This window comes from Neltuma alba, unplaced genomic scaffold (assembly GCF_004799145.2).
Source record: "Neltuma alba isolate B1F8T4 unplaced genomic scaffold, ASM479914v2 tig00012544_pilon, whole genome shotgun sequence".
NCBI classification, from domain to species: Eukaryota; Viridiplantae; Streptophyta; class Magnoliopsida; order Fabales; family Fabaceae; genus Neltuma; species Neltuma alba.
This window is the reverse complement of record NW_021637006.1, coordinates 19618-39817: the sequence shown is the minus strand read 5'-3', so window position 1 is coordinate 39817 and position 20200 is coordinate 19618. Positions and strand designations below refer to the sequence as shown.

The following is a 20200-nucleotide window of genomic DNA, read 5'->3' as shown; positions in this document are numbered from 1 at the left end:
CTTTCTTAATCTATATGAAATATACTGAAAGTGTTTTATAAATAAGATCAAATGAGTAAATATTTATTTTAGACTATGAATATGACATGTGAGTACTATTGAGCCAGCAGCTTCAGCGCCATGATTTTTATTTTATTTTTTATTGGTCCCAATAATAAGGTCCAGGCTTGACAATCTGCATCCTCTTCGGAAATTGGACATCTTGTATGGGCCCATTAAGGCATAGCCCATTAGAGTTGGACAAAACTGTTTCCAGCTATAATTACTATTAATCCCTTATTAAGGACTACCCCATTTCTAATATAAGAGTTAGATGGGAGTTGAATTTGATTCTAAATATAATATATTAATCCATTTTTCCTTCATAATTATCATTTTTTTCCCAAATCATCCCTATTAATTGTATATATTAAAATTGTTTGCATTAAATGTAATTTTGATGCAAATGATTTAAGAGGTTAATTTAAAAAAGTTAACACATATTTTTTGAATAAAAAATAATTTAAATAAATCTATATTAAGGACTAGAGGCAGTAAGTTTTTCTTTTAAAAAAAAATGATCTGGTGTGTGTGGAGCTCAATATTATAGCTTGAAAGGGCTAAAAATAATCTCTTTCTCGTTGGGTGAGCCCAATACAGCCAAATATCTTACAGGGCGGAACCCATCACAAATTGGGTTTAATCTATTGGGCCAGTTCATTTGGTCCAAGCTTCTCACCTCGTCACCTATGGGATGGATGTGAAACAGCTTCCAGGGACAATAATTGGTCTTGTAGGCCTAGGGTGCATCAAAATGGCCCACATAAGTCCTGTGAAGCCACAAAACTTCATATTATATCATTAATTTCACGCTAATAAAGTCCAATTTTACCATATTTTAATAGAAATTTGAAATGTGATATTTATATAAATTAGACATGATACCTAAATCTTCCTGCAGTCAAGTGGTTGCTTATCCTTATGCACCTACACACATGGTTTTGGGGTCAAACGATGTTTTAAGTCACTTCAAAATTGAAGTAATTTTTTTGTTTTGACTTTTGACTTTTCTTTATATGTGTACATTTTGAAACTAACTTGTTAATTGACACATCATCCAAATAAATTTCTATCAAACTAACTCTTTTTAATATAAAAATCTATCCAAATGATAATGACATTATAATAATTGACTTTTACCTCAACATCAATCTACAAAAATTAGTTGAGATATACTAACAAAGTTGGGTTCAGCAGAAGGAGTTAGCCCTCCACAACGTTATGAACTAATATTTGAATTTTCATAAGGAGATATGTCCATATTTAATACCCGATTGTAGTTCAAATAGATTGTCTCCTTACAAAAAGTATCTATTGAAGAATCATTGCTATTCTCCGAACCATTTGTCATTTACTTTCCCCACGTGATATAATCGAAGCAAATAGTTAACTAAGCAACATGTTAGAAATTATATAACATATTTATATTTTCTTAGTATAAAAAACATGTTGGATGTGCCTTAAAAATAAGAAAGAAAAGTAATGAGAAGCTTTAACATTTGACCTTATAAATTTAGAATTCAATTTTCTATTTTTAGTTTTTTTAAAACTAATTAAACATTTTCATTTTATATTAATTTTAATATGGTTTTCAATTTTCATTCTCTCTATTTTTCTTTATTTTAAACATACCCCTATCCTTGGCCATAGCCTTTTAGCGAAGATTAACAATGAAATCATGTTCTTTTTAGTGCTTGTTGATTATTTAAAATCCCTTAACAACCTGTTTTCATAATGGACTATGAATACAACCTTTCAAATTCGTATTTACAAAGAGCAAAAAAGTCAAAATATGGTGTTAATTCTTGTATTTTATCAGAGAGAGAATTCATCATTAATTTGAGCCGCATCTAATAAAGTCTCTAATTCTCTATGATTTTTTTGGGTAGTTTCATCTAATAATTACGTAGTTAAGTTTCATTGAGATATACTGCCTCTGATACTTAATATAAAAATTAAATAATAAATCTGCAGATATTAAAAAATTTAGCTAAGTTGATTATTTGCAATAATGTGTTAGTTTTTTTAAATTACTCTCTTTAATCATATACTTTAGAGGTAAAAATAATGAATTTAGGGAGTCTTATTAGCTGACACAACATGCTGCTTCGGGAGATCAGAGAATGAGTAATGTATTAGGGCTTCTGATTTCTACTTCGCAGATTGAGTAATAAATTTGCCTATCAACTTTTACATCCCAAATGACCGTTATTTTAGAGGGGTTGGAGAATGATGCAAGAGCTCTTCTGAGGGATCCTCTTGACTGTTTTCTTCTCTTTGTAGCATGCATTTTGTTTAGTAGTTTAATTTACAAATTTTGATATGAAAAAGATTATCATTAATTAATTAGCAACGAAATTCTATCACTAAACTTTGTCATTATTTTACCTTTTTTTTTTGTAGTGATATTTTGAGTACAGAGGTTATGTTTTTAGGATCTAGGGTGTTAGCCAGCACAATTGCTGCCCCTTAATTTCTGTCATTTCTCAAATGTTTTTTTCCCCTTATTTCTTTTTATCCTTAGATTCTACATAAAATGATTAACATTTTGATATCTTATGGGTAGAGATAGCAATATGGGCTCAATGTGTGCATCGTGCAGTTTTGAATTTTTTTCCTTTAATGAAGCATAACTTGTTTGTGATATATGACTCATCATTCTTGCATATGCTATACTTTTCTGCCATCCATGCAAGAGATTTGATTTCTGTTTCATTAATGCTTTTTTTAATTTTTAAGCATGGGGTGCGTTCAAATATAGTCTATTCATTAAGTCAAGACTTTGGAACTTTAAAAGGTTAAGATGAATATAAAAATATATTGAAGACAATTAGAAATATGAACTCTTCGGTTTGAACTCCTCATCAAAGATTATGCAAAGACATAAACAGACAAGAACCACGCAAGATCAGTTCCCTTTTGATGGTTGTTTCAATGAGGGTAAGATTTCTGAGATCAGATTCATGCCCTTGTTTTTTTGGCCAAATTCCATCCATTTGGCCACCATATGAGACACGTTTAGTTTGATAAATGAGCAATGTACCTTAGCTTGTTAAAGTTCTTATATTATATATGAATTTATAACAATATCCAGTATATATATGTCTGATCCTGACAGAAATTAATTAACGATGGAACATGTCATAGCATGTAAGCATTGATATGCTGTCCTGGTTCTAACTTGTTGAAGAGAAATATACATCCCCCTCACATAAAACTTTATCTTTCAACAGAGAAGTTGTTGGCAGCCTGCTGTTTGACAGTTTTAGGTTGTCAGAGTTACTGCTAGAGCAGATGGAGCCTGTCATAGAATTTTGGGTCTTTAGTTATAGCTTTTGAGACTAAACAACGCAAGTACAGAATACACATACAAAACACATTCAAACTATATATATTTATATATACATAAGTTATTTTCAATATCTTTTATTAAAAATATTTAAGATTATTAAATTTGTTTTAAAATTTAATAATTTTTTTAGCCATGACTTTATTTGATACATATATTTTTCTCGAGAAAATAACAATTTACACAATGAATGAGTGATAAAATAGTATATTCACGTTAAGAATTTAATAATGTAACTTATAAAGAGAACTGAAAGACACTCTATCTCTGCCATGTGAACCAAAGGAGCTATATATGATCAGTTTGAAGCAATATACTCCCTCTAATCCTCATTATAAGAGACTGATAACCAATTTACATGTACTAAAAAAACAATCAAATGCATTAAATTTGTCATAAAATTCAAGTGCTTACCAATATTATCCTCCTTAACTATAATAAATTTCAACTTCATATTGATTTCTACTCTCTTACTATCCTTATCAAATATGGGCCTGTATTGAAAAAAAATATTTAATGCGTGTTAAAACTATCATATGATCTTATAAAAAGAAAAAAAAATTCTTCTAATATGGGTCTTATAATAAGGATTAGAGGGAGTACCTCAGTTCCATAGCTTTTGCTTGTGGCTGGTTCAACTGTGGATGGCTTGGAGCTTGCAAACCATATTTGTTGATGGTATTGTATGGAGGATCGGAATTCCCATTTTCTTCATTCATATTGATCCTTGCTTCATGAATCTGATTAAGATAAAATCCTCTATTTAGGCTTTTAGTGATAACCCTAAAGTGTTTTGTCATTTAATGATTACCCTCTCCCCTCTTTTGTGGTTGTTGAGGACAAGATAAGGCATATGAATGGAATGTTTCTTTTTCCAACTCACCTTCTCTAATTCTACATTTTCTTTAGTAATAAGGTGTATCCTTTTATGGAGCTGTACATTTTCTTGTCGGATTTGATTTCCCTGCAATAGTATTTCAATGGTTTGGCCACAGTTTGTAGGGAAGACCTTTCTAATATGGAAGGAGCAAAAACAAAATTATCTTTATATACCTTTTGTTGTAGCTCTTCAATCTCATCAGTTAACATTTGATTCTGCAGATTAAATAAATCAGTTATCAATTTATGATAATATATCATTAATCCTGTCATGGAAAATTAACTAATGAAGATGGTCTTAATCAATCCATCATACCTTTTTTATTCGGACACCCTTTAAACTCATCTCCAGTTGATTTTCCAAATTTTGCGTTCGTTAATGCCCAAACCAGAAAGTTGTGCACCCATGCATTGCCTACGTACATGTTTACCAAAAGGAAGTCATATGTACTTTCGAAACAATATAATTTTTGAGATAAACCAATAAAGATAAAATTGTTGACCTTTATAATCCTTTTTAATTGATGCTTTGAATTCTTAGTCATCATGATATAATTGATATAAGAGTAAGCATATATATATATATGTGTATATAATTGAACACAAGATTTCTTTTGTTACTTATCCAGTGGCTTTGGTGTTTAATTATTACTACTGTATTTACCGGGAACACATGCAATTTTTCAGTTAAAATAATCATTCATTGATAAGTTGTGGTTTAGTAAATATCTGCAGTTTATTATAATCAGAAAAATTAGAAATAATTGCTTCTTTTTTTTTTTTTTTGTTTTGAGAAAGCATACACGTTGGATGAGTTCAAAGGCAGTACTGTGTTGTAGTGTCTCTTTTTTTTTCCCCTCCCTGTCATCATGTGTTTTGCCACCTAAAACCTAACAATGCTTATTATTCCAATGTTTGCGATGCTTTTATTATACAGTTATGTTACTATTGAGTGGTTAATTAGAAACCGTTACCTGTGGCATTCCAGCAAATGTTGCAGTTTTGCCTCAATACAATTACTTCTCTCTGCCAAAGCTACGAGGTGCAAACACAGAGATAGATATATATCAAATAAACATAAGATACAAATATTAATAAAGAGCAATGCAAATGTAAGAATTCAAAGTATCAAATAACCTTGACTACTCTGGCGTACTGTTCATTTGGTAAAGTTAAGTTGTGGGATTATTTTATGGAAATAATACAAGTATATATATCGTGGGATTATCATTTTGGAAACCAAAGCAACATGAATCTCGAGGCATATATGGCCAGAATGGGGCGTATGGTCAAGAATGTTGATGAACTTGAACAAGTCTCTGGGATAACATTAGAAGTTCAGTTTTCAAGTACACAAGCCTATCCACAAAGTATTGGAGAGAGGATAGTAAGGATGCATGGACGAAGCCCTATATCATCAAGAATGGAAGTTTAGTGGCAGAAGGAGTAAGCAAGAATGACCCCTAGAGATTTCAGGATAGTCGAGGCTGGAATATGCTAGTTGGGTTCAATGATGTGCATCAGAAGCAGAAATTATAAACAGCCGTGGGTTTGAAAGTTAGTGCCCTTAACTTGTTCTATTGGACTTAAACTAGGTCTCTAATCTCTATTTGGAGTTCTTTCAAGACCAAGGTTTACTTAACAGATTTCATTTTTATCAGTAAAGTGACAGCACTAAGCGAATGCGAATGGATGATTTAAAACGAGATGGATCAGTTACAAAGAAAATTCCTCTAACTAAGTGGCATACTTGATGATGTCTTGAAGGTCATGTTTAAGAATAGGTTGTCTAAAGAGGTAAAGGCTGGTGTGCATTTAATTAACCCGTGAAGTGTATTTGAAGGAAAGCACCCATGAAGTGTATTTGAGAGCTGTATGACTAAGGAATTAATTCATTTCTAGGCAAGAGTCAAATCTTCACAATATTGAAGCCCAATTTAAGGGAAATTACTACATTCATTGAGGCTGAAGCAAGAGAGTTCTCTTTGAATAGGAGACTCTATAAGAAGTACGAGTTGCTTTAGAGAACCACACAGCTAATGCTAGCCCGTTGGAGTTGGAGTGCCCAAGTCCCATAATACCTCTCTTTCAAGGTAACCTTCCTAAGGTGAAACTCATGGCATAACCCTCTGGTGTGTTCATGAGGATCATTTCGAGGAAAATATCAGAATGTGGAATTGTGCCTAAGATCCTAGAAAAGTCAAGGGGTGACTATGATGAGCTAGAAAGCACTGTGGGAGAGGAGATTTTGGCAGTGGAATTTGAGTCGTGATTAATTAATTAATTAGTGAGGATTACCCAAGTGATTATGAATCCTTCAATGAAGATTCCAACTCTTATTGATGAGAGTAAAGTTGATTTTATTGGCCATTCCTATGCCTAGTTGTATAGATTTGAATTTTGAGCTTTCTTTGGGTATATTGAATGAATGTACTTCAAGAATACTGATGGACTAAAAGGTTAATATATATGGGTTTTTAGCAACGACCGAGTGTTCTGTTTAATAAGGTAAGCCCCAACTTACTGCACAACGTATAGCACTTTGACCCTATCATTCAGAGACGTAAGTTTACAATTATATATATGTATAGTTTTAGCTAAATTAAATATGTATCCCCAAAGGGCTTAAACTATTGGGAAGACAATTAACCATATATAGTTTTAATTCAACCATAGTTAAGCCCAGAATAATAACATAACCGAATCTCCTTTTCCTTAGAGTGTGTTTCTGATGTTTTATAATTCTACTTGGAAAACTAGTGCATGTTAGTTCATCTTTTGGGATAGCATTAGAAAGCCTCATTAGAATCATAGAAAGCTAGTCGGATGACAAATGATGTTTGACATGTCTCTGGAGCGCAATTGACTTTTTACCCAAAAATACTTTAAAATTGAAACAAACTTTCTCTGGCTTTTGGCTTTTTTTCAACTTTGAACCTTCTTAAATTGCCTTTCAATATATCATTCAAACAAATTTCTGCGTTGCACTAATTTACTATAACTCAAACTTCAGTTTGCTATAATCATTTTGGAAAAAAGTCACATTTGGCGATGTCAATCCAAACAAGCCCAATATCAGGACCATGCCTTGCTAATGCCTAGTAGCTAGGTATGATTTATATGGAAAAAAACATTAATGTAAATTATTTGGAGAATGGTATTTTGTGTGTTGTACCTTGACTTCCGAATCAGGATTCATATGCTGATGTTGTTCCACTTTTACTTGGTTGTAGCGCTCAATAATAGATCTTATGCTGCCATAAACGAAGAGTCAATTAGTAATTAAAATGAAAAAACAGAAGGATCCTTCTTTTTCTTTAATCTAATGTAAACCAAATAACCTTAGTTATCATGCATTCCGCCTTTTATTTGGACAAGGTAAATTGAATAGATAATATAAAATTTATCTTTATATTGATGAGGATGCAAGTCCCAAAAATATATCCTTTTGACACCAAGCTATGCAAACTTCAAGGAGCTGCTAACTGAAAAGAAAAAAAACACACACACACACACAGTAGTGATTTGTTCTGATATTGTTTAATCATTTTCTGTTACACACATATCTGTAGCATCCAAATTTTAATGTTGAAAACAATTTTGTAATTGTTTAAATCATAAAACAATGTCATGATTAAAAGAACAATCAAATGTCAGAACCTAATGCGTGATTATGAAGCTTTTTTTAAAATTTGCATTGAGATTAATATAAGTGTAATCATTACAGCACGTACTTATACTTCAATGGTATCCAGTAGTTACTTATGTTTCAGAAAAGCTGATACTCGTATGATCTTTTGTGGGGGCAGAAAAATGACTTGAACTTAAAATGGTTATACTATACTAATTGAGAATTTTGAAACATTACGTTTTGACTATTTTTTAACGATGCTATATTTATAAATGTTCATTATGTCATTAAATATTCTTTAAAAAAATATTTCTATATATTACAATATTATTGACAATTTGGTAAAAAAATTAAGCTTTATTTCTAATCATTTAATTACCCGGAGTTTACTCAAACACAATATATGATGTTGTATTTTAACTTACATGAGTTAACATATAATTATCCTTGTAAAAAATTAAAAAGCACCATAACATGCTAATTAAAATCTTAAAAAAAAAAAACTTCAGCCTTAATCAATCCCCCCTAACTGGGAACAACCTGTTACATATCAACTATATATTTTCAATTCTTGTCCAGCTCTAAAGACGAACGGGTAATTGTCCAAAATGGAGTACTAATCAATTTAGCATCCAAACCATGTATTTTTATTAGAATTGAATGAACTACGACTGATGAAGAATTAAAACATGTTCGAGTACTTGTCTGTGCGTGTTTTATTAAAACTCGTTTTAAATTGGTTAGATTAAAGTAGCATCCAGCAGCTTGATATTATTTTCCAATTGTATTTAGTACACTAATCCTATTTATGTTGTATGCAACACCTTGATGTTATTTTTATGGTGCTTCTAGTACTTTAATATTTATTTATAGTGCATCTGCCATCCCAAATCATAAATAAGATTGGAGTGTTGGATTACATTAGGGGATGTTGGATGTATCAGGAAAATGACATCTGGGTGCTGAATGCATCATAAATAAAATTAGAATGCTAGATTGGATGTTACTTTACCATTTTAAATTTGCAAAACTTAGTTTTGTTTTCTCAAAATTTTATTTAGCATTCGTTAACCCAAAAGATTTGAAAACAACTATATATAATAAATATTAGTTATGCTATGTAAGGGGGAAAACTACTTCTTTAATTCTTAATGTAAGAGTTACTCAATTAATTTAGGTAGATTAAAGAAGCTAAATAAATTATTTAATTCTAGCAAATATGACATAATCTCCTTCAAATACTCCTACAGAACATTCGACTACATATCCTTCTATAGATTAAATAAGTGAGTTTGACAAGAAAAAAGACAAATTTGAAAGATAAATAAATTAAGGTTTTATATTTAAGACTAAAATCAACTCCTTAACTAACTTCTACATTTAAGAACAAAAGAATATATAGTTTGAAGATTCAAAATAGACGGTCAAGCCATAGCACAAGTACATACACCTCTCAGTTGTATACCAACCCAATCCTTACTAATATGCTATAACATAAACATTACAAATTGCCTAGTTCTATTAGATCCCAATATCACCAAATATTTATCATAAGTTAATAAACCAACCAAAATAAGTGAATCATCATAATAGTGTGCAAAATCGCTTATGAACGTATATATAAAATCAATGAATTATTCAGCAGTTCACCAGAAGATATATATTTTTTGAAATCTAAAAGTATCTTATGCATGCATAACTTTTCAAAGTATCATAGTATCAATGCTTAGAGACTATCTGCTTAGGTACGGAAAAGGCATCTACAGTGTACAATCTAATATTCATCATATGTAGTTCAATTAAAGTCTGAATCTCTTAGAATTTTATTTTTCATTGTAATGTTTGAAAGAAGAGAGAAAAAGAGGTGATGACTGGACCTTAAACATGCTTCAATTTTTGTGTTAAAATTTCTTCTTTTCAAACTTTAAATATCTTTACAACAGTAACTCTGGATTGAATTCTAAGAGTAGCACAATCTTTTTCATCGATCGCTGTCATAGAAGGATTCGACAGAGCTTTACTTCGAGAGTCTAACATAACCCTTCTCCTTTTCCCAGATTTGGGACTGGCTATAAAACATAGATAGAGTTAGATAGAATTCTTAGAATAACATGACCCTCCTTCTTCCCAAGTTTGGAACTGGCTATAAAACATCGATAGAGTTAGATAAAATTCTTAGAATACTTTCAAATATTCCTTTTCATCGAATTCACTGCCTAGCATCTTCTATATGTGAATTTTAGAAAGTGTGTAACTGTCAATCACTGGGTTAATCAGGCAATCTAATCAACATATTATTGGCTCAAATTAAGAATGACCCACAAAAGGGCACAAAAAACAAAGACGAGAGAAAAGAACAGGAACAAAAAGAACAAAGATCTCAGCTAGCAGAAGGACGAAGAGTTTCTTATATATCACATATTCATCAGAGCTTGCATGCATGGAAATTTTGATATCCATCACGCATTTAGAAGGAGAAAACTAATAGCCAAACGTAGTACTAAACATCAATTACAAGCTCACAGCTCGATACTCTTGGTGAATAATATATGTTCAAGTGGGTGTATATATATATATATATATATATATATTATATTTCTTTTAGCTTGCACCAACAATAACCAGTGTCTGACAGAATATCAGATTCAAGAAAACTTGACACAGTAAAAAGAAAAATGAAGAAGTCGAAGCCAGATCAAAAGATGCGCTAGTTTCTGGTAAAACAAAGAAATGTAAACGAATTGGGAACAAGGAATATATACACACATACACATATGCATACCTGGAGCTTCCATATTCATAGAGCCTGCCAGTGCTGGAGAACACAATCACGCCAACTTGCGCGTCGCAGAGGATCGAAACCTCTCTTGCTTTCTTGAGCAATCCATTTCTTCTCTTTGAGAAAGTCACTTGCCTGCTTGCTGAATCTTCAATCCTCTTAATCACAATCTTCCCTCTCCCCATTTTAATTTCTCTTTATAAGGCCTTCGCCTTTCAGATCAACCACACAAACAATCAGCAAATATTGTATCTCGTCGAACAAATTCACAATCAAAAACACCATTCCAGAAGCGGAATCAAAATAAATTGTACTGAAACCATATAGATAGAACATAGAGAAATAAAAACAAGGGAGAATCTCAATCAGTAGTGCATATATGCCTCAGAAGTGGAAATTTACAGCAAAAAATGTTAAGAGTTGGCCGAAGAAGAAGTTGAAGAAGAGGATTTTTTTCTTCTTCTCTTCTTTCCTCTCTCTTTTGGAAGGTCCGAGTGACAGAGGCTTTCTATGAATGATGTTGAAGTTCGAACACTTTATCGGAAAGCCTGAAGTAGCATTATTTTGTTTGTCTCGATTTTCATAATTCTGGGCTTTAAATATTTTTTAGTGGGGAAAAAGGGAAAACCGGGCTGGGCAGTAAGAAAACCAGTTTGTGGATTAAAAAAAAAAAAAACTCCTTCAGTACTTAACGTGGAATTTAATTGAGGAGTTGATATTAGTCATATATGTAAGATTTATTTTACATATTTATCAATTTTTTTCAAACTAACTCTATTAATATTCTCTAACAATAATCAAGTAAGAAGGAAAAAAACGTAATTAAGGAAGTTGCTTAAAGTATTTAAAAAAATCATATTAATTAATTGGTTAAGGTACATCCACATCTCAAAATATTTTCTCACATACATTCAACACCCCAAAGTATTTTGTGGTATATCCAGCATTCTAAAGTATTTTTAAGGTGCATCCAATACTCTGAAATTTTTATTTTTGCCTTGATACTAGATGCATCCAAAAAAAACTTTAAAGTGATGAATGCACTGAAAGATACTTTACAGTGTTAGAAGTACCTAAAAATTTTTTTGAAAATGCTGAATGTCTCGAAATATTTTTTCAGTTACATTCAACACCTCAAAATATTTTGTAGTTCATCCAGCATCTCAAAATATTTTTAAGGTGTGTTCAGCACCGTGAAGTATTTATTTTTGCCTTGGCGCTAGATGCATCAAAAAATATTTTGGGTGCTGAATGCATCTAAAAGAATTTTAAAGTGTTGGATGCACTAAAAAACATTTTACAATATTAAACATATCTAAAAAAATATTTCAAAATACCAAATGCATCTGAAAAAATATTTCAGCAGGGAGAACGCAGTTTATTATTCAAATTAATTAGATACGCGGCTTAAACGCTCGAGTATTGCTGAGGGGAAGCCAACTGAGTGACAGATGTCGATTGGAGAGAGCAAGTATGTGGCGCGTGAAATATGTGAGGGTGGGGAGTTCGTATGTGGGATCCAGGAGTCGATGGCTTGGAAAGCGATGAATTTTGGGATTAGTAGACAAGTGGGGAGGTGACACGTGGACTTTTGAAAGTAGAGGACAAGCGTTGGTTAAGGATTTGGCTCTAAAGTAACCAGGCTTGTTAGTCTCATTGTGTCATAGCATTAGCTCATTTTAAGTTACTTTGTATTATACGAGATAAATATCTTAAATAAATTTTATCCCATGAAATGTATTAGGGGTTTTATTCAAGTAATTATGAACTTTGCTATTTTGTAAATTTTGTATCCCTGTCATATCAGTTTCATAAATTTTGTAAATTTTGTGTTTTGTCTTTTTTTTGACCCATCTCATTCCGTCCTAATAGCCCTAGGATGTGTTTGGGTGTCTTCCCAAACCATGGTTTGAGGAAAAAATAACTCAAACACCCATAAAAAAATCAAAACCATAGTTTTGGAAAAAGTATTTTGAATCTATTTTTGGAAAAAAATTGCAGTGTCATATGGATATGAAGATCTTTTTTTGAAACTGGACACATATGCCCCTCAAGCTTCAATCTTTCGGTCCTTCACTGTTTAGAGAGGTGGTATTTTTTTTTTTAAAAAACCAGAAAGAGGTAGTATGTTGTTACATTGTACTTTTTTTTAAATTTCTTTTCTATTTATAAAAAATTATTCATCTTTTTCAAAAATATTTTTAATCTTATATTTTATAAATATTTTTACACATGTAGTAATAATTAATTAATTATATTAAAGATGAGAGGTAGTATGTTATTATAAAAACTAGTTGTGAAAAATGTTATAGAATTTCATGTTTAAAATATTTAAAGCAAATTCATATTTTTCTATTAGAAAAAAATAATCATTTTTCTATAAACATATTTAATCTTATAATTTATAAATATATATACATATTAATTATTTATTAATTATATTATCTTATATATTATTAATTATGTTGGTAAAAATTATTTTATTAACAATTTATTCCTTCAAATCAAAATATATTATAAAATCTATCCCTTATATAATTGTCATATTGACTTATGCCCTTTTTAGTAATTTGTACATGTAAAAAGTGCTTCTGGTAATAACTATCCAAACACTCTCATTTCTCAAAATCACTTTTTCACAAAATCCATTCTCTCCAAATCTATTCTCCAAAAGCTATTCTTCAAACCATGGTTTGGTTTCATCCAAACACTCTCTTGGGCAAGATAAGGCCATTCAACATTACGTCAGCACAAAAGAAAATGGCAAAATATTGATTAATTTGAGAAAGTAACTTTTCGCGCGGGTCTGCATACTCTACACATTAAGGGTGTGTTTGGATGAAACCAAACCGTGGTTTGAAAAAGTGATTCTGGAGAATAGATTCTGGAAAAAATAGATTCTGTGAAGAATAGATTTTGTAAAAAAGTGATTCTGAGAAGTGAGAGTGTTTGGATAGTTGTTATCAGAAGCACTTTTTATATATACAAATTACTAAAAAAAAGGCATAAGTTAATATGATAATTACAGAAAAAATAGATTTTATAATATATTTTAATTTGAAGAAATAAAATTGTTAATAATATGTTTTTTACCAACATAATTAATAATACATAAGATAATATAATTAATAAATAATTAATGTCTATATATATTTATAAAATATAAGATTAAATATGTTTATAAAAAAAATAACAAGATACATATCATATAGGCCCTCACACTCTCCCTTTTTTCTCCAAAAGCAAAAAAATTTTGCTTTTTCCAAAACCATGGTTTTGGAGTCAAAACCATGGTTTTGACCCAAAACCATGGTTTTGGTTTTTGGAGAGGCTGTTTGGGTAGCATTTTCCCCAAACCATGGTTTGGGGTGCTATCCAAACAGAGCCTAAATCTATGAGCAGAACATGCTCATCCCTTAAAATGCAGCATTTAGTGGATGAGGTGGTACCCATATTTTTTTTTGTTTTTTAATTTATTTTTATTTTTTGTTTATTTGTGTTACGTTGTATACAACACTTTGAAATTTTTTTTAGCAGCACTCAATAAATTTATGACAGTGGATGTTATTGGAAAAATACTCTAGAATCTGTAGTGCTAGATATTCTCTCCGTTCCTATTTACAAGCTTTAAATTTGAAGAGGAGTGTAGTCTATTTTATAAGCTTTAATTTGGATTTGTTTAAACACTTAATGTATTTTTTTTCAAATTTATCCTTAATTATTTGTTCTCTCTCATTTGTCATACTTTCTTACTACATTTTTCCGTATATTCTCTTTCATTTTTTTCGCATTTTATCATAAATACATATTTGAAAATAAAACTATACTTCTAACCTATTTATTGCTCTTAACTAATTTTAACTAATTGTTGGTTATCCTAGAATTAGTTATTTGAAGTTGATAATAAAGACAGGAGGGAGTATATTTTAACAAAAATAAAATTAATGAAAAAACGGGGGGGAAAAATAGGGATCCCGGATCCCATCCCCAAACGCTACCGTTTGGGGGATGAGCATTCCTACCCATCGATTGGACAAGCAGGGAGGATTCCTTTTGCAGGGAGGCCATGAATTGGAAGAGTGTGTGCTGGAACCTGTGATCATCGGCCATTCCCAGTACTCTTTTGATTCTATTTATAAGGCACTTTTTAGCATATTTCACACAGACAAAGAAAAACTTTAAAATGCATTAATTCTCCATTAAAATATAACAACTTTTTAACTTTATCCCTATTTAATATATATATCTTTCAAAAAAAAAACTATATACACTATAATAAATGAAGAACGAAATAGTATATCTGTATATTCATACTAAAAATTTAATGAAGTGACTTATAAATAAGACAAAAAAAAGATTCTTTCTCTGTCCTATAAATACGACCAAAGCAGTATATACGTTGAATCTTCTGTAGTAAATTTGGCATGCATCTTACTCTGAAAAGTTATTGCACACGATGTGTTTAAAACGGTCATTTTTAGAATTTTTTGGTTTAATATTTAAAGTAGTACTCAAGCAGATAGTACATCTTTAAATTTTTAACATAAACGTGTTATTTTACTATTCTTTTGTTATTATGTAAATTGTTACCACCTCCGATCCTTAATATAAGACCTTATGTGACTTCTATTTTAGTCCTAAATATAAAATCCCAATCCATTTTGTCTCTCATACTTATTAATAATTTCTTAAGATAGTTTTTTTAATAATGATAGTTCCAACTAATAAACTTGATTACTAAGGATATTTTAGAAAATACAATACCTATTTATAACAAATAACTAACTTAACTTATTTTCTTAATTTAATCAAATTAATTAACTAGTTCTTATATTGAGGATCGGAGGTAATATTTTCTTAAAAAGCGATATATTAAATAGTGATGATGTTGAAAATTTATTAAATTTTAAGACAAAATTAATGAGTTATTTTTTAATTTTGATAAAATATGTATGAAGTGATTTATAAATAGAATCGGGGGAGTATTCCTCAAGTGCTCTAATAGCCAATGGCCATAGTTTGAGTAGGTGTGACTTTGATAATAGATGAACTCCATGTTATAGCTAATAATGTCGATAGTGAGTTAAAGCCTATATATATGCTTTATTATGAATGTGTCTAATAGTTTCAAGCATGTATATTAATTTGACAGAGTTCCTATAACGTACATGTTTATATGCTTGACTAGGATTTCAATAATATATTATGTGGTTTATATGTATGTAGATTAAGTGAATGTCTCTAGGAAGTCTTATAAATTAATTGGGAGCAAAAAAATTAGTTGGACAAAAATAATATACTTATTATCACTTTTTGGGGGGGGGATTTTTTTTTTGGGTATAAGGGCAACTAATTTTTTTTCCCAATGCTACTTTAAAATTAAAGCAATTTTCAGATTTGAACCTTCTAAAAGTAACTTTTCAATAGAGCATTCAAACAAGTTACTGTTTAAACTAATATTTTTTTAATAAAAATTTCTTCTCAAATATAAATTACATTATATATTAATTGACTTTAATTTTATCCCAACTTCAATAAACAAAAGTCAGCTGGGATACTAAAAGTAACTTTTATCAATGTTAATTCAAATAAGCCCTTGGGATATATGTGTTTAAGATGAAGGTTGTGATATAAATATACTAAAGAAAATAAATGCAAAATGGGAAATTAATTACCAAAATTTTCTCTTTCAAATTGGAGTCATCATTTTCAGTTATATTTCAGAATTTCTATTATTTTTTTCACATAATAATAAAATTATAAATATTCCTTATAATTTTTCGATTTTTTCCAACAGAATTGATTGACCTCTTAGTGCCCGTTTGGATTAGCGGTGAACAACTGTGATTTTAGATAATCGTGAATTTTATAAGTGATACTGGCTATAAGTGATACTGGTTAATCGTGATTTCTGTTTGGATATTTTTTTTTATAAGTGATTTTAAGAATTGTGATTATGTTTGGTTTTTATTTATTAAAATCACTTATGGGTGTATAATTACTAAAAAGGACATGAAATTAATAAAGTTGTTTACATTTTCATAATTATTATATTTAATAATAAATTTTATTAAATATAATTTAATAAATGACATGAATATTTAAATATTATTTTTATTTTAAAATTATTATTATTTAAAATCACTTACAAAATTTATGTGTAGTACAAATATTAAATAAAAGACCCCATATAAATAAAAGATGAACGAAAATATAAAAAAAAAAAATTTGATTAGCAATTTTAGTAACATAGATAAGGAAATTGAATCTTCAATCAAAATTATAACTAAGAAATAAAATTTAAAAGAAAACATTTTCATATTGTATTTTTTTAAAAATAATTACCATTAGAATGAGGGGTAGATTGGAGAAAATTTAGTTACTGAAAATTTATCGGGATTTTTCAAACGCATAAGCTATCTTTTGTTGCTTATCCTAAAAGTGCAGTGAGAGGATAAAATTACGATTCATCGGGATTCTATAAAAATTATCCAAACACCCTAACCATGCTTCATAAGCACTTATTTGAATTTAAACGGACTTATTTGAGATCTCACCGCTTAACCAAACAGGCTCTTACACGACACACTTGCACACCATTTGGCAGAACATGCGGATCTGTCAGTAGCTCATAAGAACAGAAATAGATTCTCCCAAATTGATTGTTACTTTTGGTGAATAGAATCTCCCAAATTAATTTGTTTTCGAGTCGTGAAGTGGTCCGAAAACAATGATATATCATTTGTTGCGTACTCAATTTTAAATGATTTTTTTTAGTCAATCATTATTTTATTTGAGAAAGTTTTGCTAACAATTAAAATTTGAATGTCAACATTTTTTTTATAGATGTTAGATCTAAAAAACTAAAAAAACACTTTATAAAATGAAACACCTAAATGAAATATTCTGTAAAGGTAAAACTAAATATGTATTTTTCTCCAAAATCTATGATCCAAAATTTGGAATTCAATTTTGAGAATGGCCATGTTTCTTTTTTATCTATAAAACAACACTTTTTGCCACACGAGGCTACTTAAAGTGATAGGGGTAGGGTGGGGTGTAGGTCAATCAAAAAGAAGGAAAAAATAAAGTGACATTTTCTTTAAATAATTTTTGTTATTTTTAGTTTATGTTTATTAACTTCAACATTTTTGTAAAATATTATTAAAATACTACTATACATAGTTATTTAAAATTATTTAGATTTGTAGAGTGAAATTAATAATTTTATTTTTATATTATTTAAGATGATTTCAATTAATAAAGTTAAGTATTTCAAAATTATAATAAAATATTATTAATAGTATTAAAAAATTAGATTAACTAAATTGTAGGTTCCAAAAATAGAGGGGGTCCATAAAACCATCAAATAATGGTATTTTACCCTGTTAAAAAGAACAAGCATAATATATTAAGAAAGGGTGATTATTATTGGATCACAAACTTCAAATAGTAATTAGTGTATAGGTACTTTGTTACACGAGATATATATATATATATATATATATATATATATAAAATCTTTTTATCCCTCTTGAAGATGTAAGAGTTTACCATTTCAAGCTTTAAGCTATAATGACTAGCTGTCACTAAAAGCTTTTAAGCTATAAAAGTCAAAGTTGTATGCCTAGTCTAACTTTGAGTGAGACTTTTAACAGTAACAATAAAGTCAACATTGAAAATTTGCTTATTGACAACGACTTTAAAAGTCATCTTTAAAAGTCTATGCTTTATCAGACTCTTAGTGACAACTTGCAAAGTCATTGCTAAAAATCTTATTTTTAGTGGTGATTGTCTAGAGTTACCGATAAAACTCTAATTGAACATCAGAGTTTGTCAAACTTTTAACAATGATATTAAAAGTCACTAACTTTTAGTGGTAACCTTTTATGGTTGTCATCGAAAGTCTTCTTTTATTAACTTTTTACGGTTGTCATTAAAAGGTCTCTTTTAGCAATAACTTGATGATGTTGTTGAAATTAAAGTCCACTTTTGATAATAACTTTTCAAAATCTCCGCTGCTGAAAAAGTCATCAATATTGAAACTTCACTTAATGAGAATGCAAATTAATTATCAGTCTACTTTTTTTTTATAATACTCCTTTTGTCCCATTTTATAAGTAATAACTATCATTTCCCTCTTGTCCTTAAATATAAGCAACATTTACAAGTTGTCTAAAATTTTTGTAGCGAATTCCCTATTTTGCTCTCATTAATTGCTTATTTTAATACTCAATATATTTATTATCTTATTTTTCAAACCATCATCTCCCCATCACACATTCTCTCTCTTCCACAACTCTCTTTATTATAATAATTTTTTTATTCTCTCTCCTCGTAAATAAGGGTATTTTAGGGAAAGAACTTTTAATTTTTACACATTTACTGTCTTTAATTAACTTTAACTAATATTTTGATCTACGTGATGAGCTCTAATATTACTTATAATATGGGACAGGAGGAGTAATTATCAGCCTACTTTAAATATGTAGGAAATATATTTTTCACCTAATATGCGATTGTATAGGATGCCATGCCTGCGATCGCATGCTGAGATTTCTTTGTAAATTTCTAGTCATCAATCCAATTTCGTACGACGAGGAAGTTTAAAAACGCATTCTTAGTCTCTAAGACTAACTTCGTACAAGACGAAACAAAAGAACGATATTGTGGGTTTCCATCGATGTTCGACAATACATGTGAGCATATAATTATAGTCTTCTTTTGTTAAATTAAGGTATGTAACATAAGCCTGCCTTTTAATTTCTTGCAGTCATACACGAGTCAAACTTTGGTTAATTCGAAGATACTTAAATAAAAAACACACACACACACACATTTATAAACGAAATTCTCAATCACTTTTACATGTAAAAAATGTTTAGATGAAACACATCTTGGGAGTTGACTATAAAGATTTCATAAACGTGACGCCAAATTTATGATAGACCTCACACACGTACAAAAATATTTACACAGTTGAAGTATTCGTTTAGTCCTCTAAATTTATAATGCTGGCTAATCTTTATTTGAAACTTGTAAATTGAAAAATATTTAAAATAAAAAGAAAAAATCTCTTAAAAAGACACTTAAATACCCCAAATGCTTATTGAATTTATGGAAGCCCTAATTAGGTCTTTTGGGTCTTGTGACCTAATTATGAGTTTAATAAATTTAATGACTAAAATAAGAATTTGGGTTATTTAAATATCTTTTAAAATAATTTTCTCAAATAAAAATTAATGAAAATATCGTTTGATCTGGACTTTGAAATATCAACAACTCATCTTTTAAAATATAAAAATATTTTACTTTTCCAGTTTTTAATGTGAGACCTAATTAATTAATTTGAGCAGATTAAAAATATTAGTTAAATTAGTTAATGCAATATGTTTTTTTTAAAAAAACATCCTAAGTATTTTTCTTAATTTCTTCCATTCCTGTCCTACTTGATTATTGTTGGGAAAATATCAATATGGTTAATTTAAAAAAATTGATAAACATGTGAAGTAGGTCTTACATA

At 29.6% G+C, this 20200-nt stretch overlaps 1 protein-coding gene across 1 annotated transcript in view; it reads right to left on the bottom strand.

Moving 5' to 3' along the window:
• Window positions 1–10862, bottom strand: part of LOC114728536 (agamous-like MADS-box protein AGL21) — a 40997-nt gene extending 30135 nt beyond the window's left edge. Inside the window, exons 1-2 of the mRNA XM_028915447.1 lie at window positions 10681–10862; window positions 7443–7521 (exon numbers count right to left, since the gene is read on the bottom strand). Of these exons, the coding sequence (XP_028771280.1) occupies window positions 7443–7521; window positions 10681–10862 (261 nt within the window). The remainder of the gene's footprint in view (window positions 1–7442; window positions 7522–10680) is intronic.
• Window positions 10863–20200: the final 9338 nt, after the last annotated feature.